Source organism: Papaver somniferum, chromosome 5 (assembly GCF_003573695.1).
Source record: "Papaver somniferum cultivar HN1 chromosome 5, ASM357369v1, whole genome shotgun sequence".
NCBI classification, from domain to species: domain Eukaryota; kingdom Viridiplantae; phylum Streptophyta; class Magnoliopsida; order Ranunculales; family Papaveraceae; genus Papaver; species Papaver somniferum.
The window spans coordinates 169,871,452-169,880,452 of NC_039362.1; the positions used below are offsets into that span (position 1 = coordinate 169,871,452).

A 9,001-nucleotide genomic window follows, 5' to 3' on the forward strand; every position below is an offset into this window, starting at 1 on the left:
GTCTCTAGTCTCCACTCTACCATACTCTAGGAAAATGACTGTGCGATCACTAGCTGATTTTCACTTATTACATGACTACCCAAAACCACCACAACCGAATGTTGAGAGAGAGAGAGATGAGAAAGGAATGATCTTTTGGAGTCGGCAAGGTGTTTTTTCTTGCATTTTTTTTATTGGCAAAATAATGTACACGGCTTCCAAGTTCAACTGCACTGGATGGCACCACCATATAACTCTACGGCTCCACCAGTTATAAGCATGAACTTTCTTCGTCAGTTTTTACCATGTATTATGAGGGTATTTTACTGGAATGCCTTTTAACCGGCCTGATAATTTCGGAGATTACGGTAGAAAACAAACTGATACTACTACCATTACATCATATAGGTGGACCCAATTGGAGTAGGACCACTCTAATATGTTTGACTCATCAGTCACCATTCATCTCTGGTCAAAATCTTTGACTCACTGACCCCAAAATTACCGAAAGAGAAAAAACTAGCCAAAAGATTGAAGAAGAAAGAACAAGATAAAAGATTACATATTGATATCTGTTTCTTGTTTGGTTTCATCTGTGGACCCAAAAGATCAAAACAATCGCAACATCAAAATTCTGTTTTTGCTGTGCGAATGAAAGAGACAGTGAGAAAAGATCTGACTTGCATGACATGCGGCTGGCATATTGTTGAGTTGCGCGATTTAAGACGGTTTTGTTAATGGCCATTGGTGGTGGTGATGCAGGGGTCCAATTCTAATAATGAAGGAGGAAGCCTTTTAGATTAGTGCTTTGGGCATCTTTTATCTCACAATTTCAAACAAGAAGATCTTGATATAATTAGAGGTTAAAATTGAAATCCTTTTTCGCAGTGTCAAGATATGATGCAGGAACACACTAGAAAAGTGCAAGGCTGGTGGAGGCCACAACACAATTTGGTGTATGACTGTTTGCTGTTACACCAACCATAAGCCTGACTCAATTGTGATGTCACGCATATAAGTCAGGAGACAAATAGTAAGAAAAGAATGTCCGTTTTGAATGATAAGAGATGTCGCACAGAGGAAATTTTTGGAGAATATCTGTCAAAGAGTACTCGGTTGGACATAACATTGTGTACCCAATTCCATGTTTTCTTTACACCAAACGTTGCTGGGTTGTGTTTTTGGATGTTTATGTCACGTGAAGTGAAAACCATATACATAACCATGATGTAATAATAAAAATTAGATCATACAAACATCAACGTCATGTTCTTATGAAAAGCTCATTTCAGTCAGAATTCAGGTCGGATCCAAACAATTGAGTCTTGGAAAGCAAGATCTTGAAGCTTCAAACTCGTTGGGTTCTATTATGCTTTTAGACAGATGAAACACATTTTAATTACTAGATTTTAGCATTAGATAGTTCAAGAACATGAACAATCCTCTCCCAAAAGTTTCAAAATAGAGAGAGGAAGATTAAGACTCCTGGTAACAGAGTCATATATATTATAGACAATAAGTTAGCTAGATGGTAAGCTATGACATTAGCCGATAGAGCCACATAATTACAGACAAAACTAGAAGTCTATTACAAGTTGCAACCATGACCAAGAAACAGCCGATCAAGATATGGAAGAATAAGCCCCTCCACAAAATCTGACAAAAAAAAACGAGACTCTTCTTGGTCGCATAGCAATACTATTGTGCTTCATATTTGTGGCTTAGTAACTGCAGAACCAAAATTAGTTGTGTTGTTTTAGTAGCAGATGCAAAATTAGTTGAGTGCGAGACGTTTTGGTTTGAATGGGGATTCAGAAGGGGCTGCAAGGCCAAGACTTTGCATCACTCTAACTCGGCGAGAACTCAAGTTTGGAGGGTTTTCTGAGACTTCCTTTTCCTGGAATGACGTTCGATTTATAGATCAGTATATGCAAGTATGGCAAATGATGGAAGGACAAATAATTTACTAACGATAACAGGAAAGGATACTCACAGAGTCCCCCGCTTCTTCTTTTTTGGCTAACTCTTCATCTGCCTTCTGTCCCTTTTTCTTCCCCTCTTGCCTTGAGATATCAGGTTTAGGAATTTGCTTCTTAGTCCCCCCTGAAGAGAGAACCCCACTGTTTGCCTTCATTTTTGTTCGACGGACGTCTTCTAGTTTTAAGGGCAAATCCTGGGCCTAATGGAGATGGTACATAATGTCAGGAATTGCAAAACCATCTTACTGGAAAAAAAAAATGTTAACAGAACGAAATAGACAATATGTTCTACCTTCCTTGGCCTTAAAACTCGGGGGCCAACTCTAAACCCGTCTTGCTTTGGGATTTCATTTTTAGAAATTTCCTTCCTGGTTCCTAAAGAGAGATCTCTTTGAGCTGAGTTGGCACCGTCTTGTTTTCCAGACTGACCTTTGTCCTGAAAGAATTATAAAACTTAGTGTCACTGCAGATGCTGGCACACCGGGAAAATGAAGATATACAGGTCAGCAACAACCAACTTGACAAATCAAATAAATGGTACATATAAAATAAGAGTCCAAGTTCAAATTCAACCTTCCTTGTTCTTAGTTCCCGACTGCTTACTTTCGGCACTGTACTTGAGTTATCCTGCTGCTAATAACAAATCTGGTTAGTTCTAACACTATGCACTAAACTGCAAGGAAAACATGTTTGAGGAACACAGGTATTAAAATCACGTCAAAACAGAACTCAATTATCACCTACTTTCTGAATATTATCTTCTTTGTTTTGCTTCAACTTTCTATCACTCAGATCCCCATCTTTAGCATTTTCTACTAATACAAAAAGTGAAAAAACAAATGCAACAATTAACGATTAGTAATGAGTAATATGTGCAAAAGATAGAAGTGTTATAGTTTAGCCTTTAGGGGTATCCATGGAATCACGAAACATAAATAATATCAATTCCAGTATATTTTTTACATCACTGCATTGACACCTTTTACTACAGCATATCAGCATTTTGTCACATCTTGGGAGGTTTAATTATCCAAAGTCTCTCAAGTCTCAAGTCTTCACCCGATGCGAGATTAAGTTCCCACAATTCACAAGAAAAGAAACAATTTAGAGTAAGATCCAATGATTACCCATCCCAACCCGATCTACAATGGTATAAAACAAGGCCTTCCCACACAAACTATTAGGGATATCATAGGAAACTAATTAACACCTTTTTAGGGGCAAAATATTACCATTCAACCTGATGCCTACTTTGATGATATGGATTATTAGTTTGACAATCATCATACCGAATTGTTTTTATGATGCAAACTTTGAATATATATTCCAACCAATTCCAATGCACATGGTAAAACTTTCACCAAAATTGAACTATTAAAAACTTGAAATGAAAAACTGAAACAAGCAGTAAACATCAAATACTAGAAAGGACTGGCTAACCTTTGTGATCAGAGTATTTCCTCTTCAATGAACTAGATCTCGTGTAAACGATTTCCTATAAGCATAACCATCATAGAAAAAACAACCATAATGTGCCCTGGAGACAATACATTAAAATATACAAACTAAAAACAAAAATGATGAACCCAATTAGTGGTCGATAAACAAAATTATACCTGCTGCAAGGCTTTCTGAAACATTTTCGTAGAGCTGCCATCATTTACCTTAAGAGCCTGAATAGTATCCATAGGTAACGAATGGTCATCATATTTGCAGAAATACGGAATGACTTGAAAATAAAATGTGAAGCAACATCATGACAACAACAATAGGCCAGCAAAAATCAACACTCACTTCCATTAATTCGCCAAGGTACTTTTTTGGATTCCAATACAAGCTTACAATAAAGGAAAGTAAACTAAATTAGTAGAGAAGAGAAAACACTTATGAAAATTATAAATTGGTTCATACAAAGATAGCATCACATACTAAGTATAAGTCCCGTAAAGTCGAACAAGAACTTCACCAGCTTCTCGCTTTTTAGGTATCCTTGTCCCACTCACTGTAAATGCATCCACAATCTAGCAACAACAACGACATTGCCTCACTAGGTATCGGGACAAATAAATTGAACTCATTAGGAGGAATAAAAGAATAAAGTAACTGACTGACGAACATACTTGTCCAGGCCACCAAGAAGAAGGGTTTGTCTTAACCCAAATAACTTCACCTAATTTGAGCTCCTTTCCAAGTAGTCCACCCCCACCTTCATTAACTTCAAGTTCAGTTTCCTGCCTAGCATCCTTCTTAACATGATTGGTAGTCTTTGATACACCTTCAGTTTTCATAATGTGAAAACACAACCTTCTAATAGTCTAATATTCCAAAAACAATCCATACTTTAATTTAGCAAAAAAAAAAAAAATCACAAATATGAACTATGGGTCTTGTTCTTTTGATATATCCAAAAAATAAAATGGGTGTTTTTCTTTTGATGGGTTCATAAAATGGGTCTTTTTCTTTTGATCAGTGACATCAGTCCCAAAAATGGGTCAATTTTCAAAAATTCAATACAAAAATCCAACAGCTATGTGTTAGATTATATGGTTCATAGTTCATAACGTTTGAAACTGTTTACCCATTCTATGGAAACATGCAAAAATAAACATCAACCATAGACATATCAGAAAAGGAAAAGAAAAAAGATACTAAAATGGGGTAAAACTTACAGAAATGAAAATGTAGAGAACGAAACCCAGTAAGGAACTGTGAGAAAACCCTTTGGGGTTTAGTTTTGAAGGTGTTTTTGTTCTTTAGATTGAATTTTCTGAAACTGAGAGGACACTCACTCAGAGCTTCAGAAGTTCTTGCAACAAGAGTGAGAGAACTAAACCAGACTTTTTACTGATTAAATATTCATCTTCTGTTTCAATCTCATCTGCCGTACAAATATTCAATCTTTCCTGATGAACGGATTTGAAAATAGAAACGTGTCTAGCTCCCTAACATCCTGTGGTGGTTGGGTAGTTGGATAGCAAACAATATGGGCCAACAAAGCAGCGAAATATTATATTAAGCTAATGGGTCTAAGTCTCCCTGAACGTTTTTTTTTTGGCACCACTGTTTTCTTGGAAAGAGTAATTGGGATATATTAATTATATAATTAGGGGATAGAAGAAAAAAACAAAAGGTGAATTTAAATATTAAATCAGGACCACACCTTATGTATGTATTTTCACTATCTATTAGTCTATCCCTCACTAATCAGGTTTAGTGTTTAATTATAATTAGGAAAATTCATAAGTATTTGTTAAATGTTGTAGGGCATACGGTTCATAGATGTGTGGTCCAACTAGTTATCTAGAGTTTGCGTTTCCATGTATATATAGAATATTGTATCCATGTAACCCCTCTCTCATATCAATAAGAAACGGGGCTGAATTGGGGGCCCCGAAAAATAATTAGGGGCCTCATGCTACATGACAAAAAAGGTCATCAAAACCTAATTGGGGATTATCCCTTATCCAAAAAAAATATAATGGCTAAATTGCCCCTAGATGATTAGTGTTAATAATTAATTAAGTTAAGTTAATTAGCGTGGTTAGATTAAAGTCAGATTTTAGAATTAAAATTTGCAAAAAAAAAGTATTTTTAAAGAAATGTCGTCATCTCAAAATGTGGGTGCTAATGAAGATCCCATTGATTAAAATGAAGAAACTAATTCTCAAAATGAAGAAATAGTCGATCCATAAACACTATGCTAGAACTCAGAGAAAGAGTCGTTAGTGTCGAGGAATGTATACCCCAACGACTCTAGAAAGTCGTCAATTAATTGATACCACCGTTGACGACTCAAACCTGCAACTTTTTCGGATTATGAAAAATCGTCATGGTAATATGATGAACACTAACGACTCTAACAAGGGTCGTCATCTAAAAAATTTACATATTAACGATTTTCAAAGTTAACGACTCCAACAAGGGTCGTGGAGGAAAGTATTAATTTGGAAAACATATCAAGGGTCGTTAATGGACAATTCTAACAAAGCTCTTTGTAACAAGGGTCGTTAGCTTTCTTTTCATATGAAGCCCATGTAAAACATACAAAGGGTCGCTAGCTTCTAAGTTGTTTGTAGCAAAATCTCTTTTTGACGACCCTTATTACTTGGGAACCATCTATTGCTTTCTTTTCACATGGAATCGTTAGCTTTTAAAATAGGCATCGTTTTTTTCTTTCTTTTCACGTAGAGTCGTTAACTTTTAAAATGGTGTCGTTCGCAAAGGATCGTTATATGCTTATATGTTTCGGTAACGACTCTAGTTTAGAGCAGCAAAAATGAAAAACCAGTATTAGGGTCGTTATCTCCCTCCCCGTATATCCTAACGATTTTTCGTAATCTCTACATATATATGAAAAATCGTTAGTCTTTAAAACTTTCGGGTTGACGACCCTTTAACTGTAACTGATTGTTTTTTTTCTTCGTGTCGTCAATGGAAGAGAAGATAGTTGAGAGAGAGGGAGAAGAGATTATGTTTTCTTTGTTAAAAGATGGAAATCAAATGGAGGATTAAGGGTAAATAGAATTTTAAGTTAAGAGCAAAATAGTATTTTCACTATATTTTGGAATCCTCCTAACATGAATGGAGTGGGTATAAATTTGGTGAGGCCCCTAATTATTTTTTGGGGCCCCCAATTCAGCGCTGATAAGAAAATCTCCCGTCTCTTTATGTGTTCCTGTGATTATTACTCCAAAACGTTATAAGCACGACTCAAAGTAATTAGGAAGATATATGGTAGACTATTTACCGATATTCAGTTTTGAAAAGTACATGACTAAAGGAATAGTATGGAACAACTCTGAAAGTAATCAGGGGGGATGTCGACATCAGGGGGCAGGATCCAAGGATATGATGTCGACTACTTCAAAATTGAAGCTATGTTGTACTCTTTTTCCCTTCTATCGAGAATAGTTTTTCCCCAAAGGGTTTTGTTACTTGACAAGGTTTTTAGCGAGACAACACACCAAAAACATCAAGTATGTTGAACGTTGAAGACATAAAGACCGCGTTGATATTACTAAATATATGAATCAAAGAAATGAAACGTGATAGTCTGTTAAGCAACGCAACTTCCAGAATCAACATGGTCTTATAAACATTCAAGTCACCAAAGTAAAGTGTGATAAACTCCTTTTGAATGCATTAGACTAATGAAAATTGTTTGACATCATGGGGGAGCATCTAATGGTGTGTTGAACTATTTTCTTTCAGCGAGGTTGTTTTTTCCCACAGGGTTTTGTTACTCGGCGAGGTTTTTAATGAGACAACAACAAACACCGGCAAGGTAATTTCCCATCTAAGGATATTTTTCTTTCCTACGAGGATTTTCTGCCTTAGGAGTTGTGAAGCAACTAGTCAACTTCAACGGAGCAACGTGATCATCTGTAATGGATCACCTTAAAGACCCAAAGAGATTTTTTTCATTTAGCGAAAAACAAAAAAAAAAATCACAAATATGAAGTATGGGTCTTGTTCTTTGATATGTCCAAAATAAAAAAAAATGGTCTTTTTCTTTTAATCGGTCCATAAAAATGGGTCTTTTTCTTTTGATCAGTCCGAAAAAATGAATCTATTTTCAAAAATTTAATGAAAACATCCCACAGCTATGTGTTAGACCTATAGTTGATGTTTATTTTTGCATGTTTCTATAGAATGTGTAAACAGTTTCTAAGGGTATGGCATATAGCTGTTGGATTTTTTAATCATGCAGAAGCTCAGTCTTTTTTTCAGTCCATACGAATACGGAGTTTACTTTACAAACTTATAAAAGCTTATTTTTGTATAAGTATTAATATTTGCATGACATTTTTTTTACACCTCTCTCATGCCTGGCGGATATATTCCGTCGTCAGATTCCAACGATTTTTTTTTAAAGATCTAGATATTTTCTTATATAAGAAAGTTCTTATTCCCAAACATAAGTCATCTAAATCAAATGAGTTTTACTATTCAATTTTTTTGATGTTCGTATCCCTCTATTACTTAAGTTCTCTTCTCTTAATTAAATTCAATACGGTTATTAGGAATTTTGTTCAACAACAAGAAATTAATCTTACAGTTGTTTATGTATATGTAGGTAATGATAATATTATTGGTGCTCAGCAATCATCTCTGTTTTGGAGACGTATTCATGAAATCTTTGTCTCGAAGAACGGAAATGCTTATGAAAATGATCCAACTTCCTTATAAAATAATATGAAAGCATTATAAAAGGCCTGAGCATTCTTGTATTGGAAATGTAAAAGTGGTGCTGCACACGAAGATTTGGTAATTCCTTGGTGTCCAAACTTTGAGAATATTGAATATCTTTGAGAATATTTTCGATATTGGAAATTCCTTGGTGTCCAAACTTCCTTGTCTATAAATACTTGAAGTTTGCATTTCTAGCAAACTAATCATTCGTGGCAGCAAACTTCCTCGGTTGTGTTGTTACTGGTGTAGCCGCCTATTCGAAGAGGAGGGTAACCTAATTAGCGAAATCTCTTACGGCCGCTCAGTTTAAAGTCTTCTTTGGGATTGAGAAGCTCTACGAGTACCGTTGGTGGGAAACTAGATAATTGCGGTTTATCTTGTGTTTTCGATTGATTTGATTGACTAACGGTAGTTGAACTTTGATTGCACCTAGTTTGTTTATGCTTGAGAATCTTCTCTTCTGATATAAGATTCACTCAAACTATATCGAAGTTTCGACAGTGATCTTTAGACTGCTGTTAGTGCTAAAAGACGATCTTGTGATAATCCATTGTTAACAGACTCTGTTCTGTGCGTGATTAATCACAAGAGATTCAAGTTGTTATATGAAGGTGTTTGTTGAAGATCTAAGAAGATTTGAAGACAAAGAAGATATTGAAGATTTCTGATTTGAGGTTCATAATCTTTGGTGTGCACAATACTTGTTTCGGTATAAGAGGATCCAACTATAATCGGTTTATCCTTGTGGTAGATTGGATTGATTAGTTGTGTAGATCGGCATCAATACAATTCTTTGTGATTAAAAATATTGATTGCAAAATCTTAACAATTACCTTTGGTAGTTGAACATA

The 9,001-nt window shown here is 35.4% G+C and overlaps 1 protein-coding gene across 1 annotated transcript; it reads right to left on the minus strand.

Moving 5' to 3' along the window:
- Positions 1-1,526: 1,526 nt before the first annotated feature.
- Positions 1,527-4,711, minus strand: LOC113278113. The gene is made up of 11 exons (XM_026527038.1): positions 4,628-4,711; positions 4,079-4,273; positions 3,888-3,979; positions 3,753-3,795; positions 3,575-3,631; positions 3,399-3,453; positions 2,703-2,770; positions 2,532-2,588; positions 2,251-2,394; positions 1,973-2,158; positions 1,527-1,876 (listed from the first exon to the last, which is right to left on the minus strand). Exons 2-11 carry the CDS (start codon positions 4,244-4,246, stop codon positions 1,754-1,756), a joined length of 993 nt encoding a protein of 330 aa, XP_026382823.1. The 5' UTR covers positions 4,247-4,273; positions 4,628-4,711; the 3' UTR covers positions 1,527-1,753.
- Positions 4,712-9,001: the final 4,290 nt, after the last annotated feature.

Coding starts and splice junctions, on each gene's coding strand:
- LOC113278113 (XM_026527038.1), bottom strand. CDS start 4,246: ATGAAAACTGAAGGTGTATCAAAGACTACCAATCATGTTAAGAAGGAT. Junction 3,796..3,887: donor CTTTACGGGACTTATACTTA/GTATGTGATGCT, acceptor CTTTATTGTAAG/CTTGTATTGGAATCCAAAAA. Junction 3,632..3,752: donor ACCTTGGCGAATTAATGGAA/GTGAGTGTTGAT, acceptor GATACTATTCAG/GCTCTTAAGGTAAATGATGG.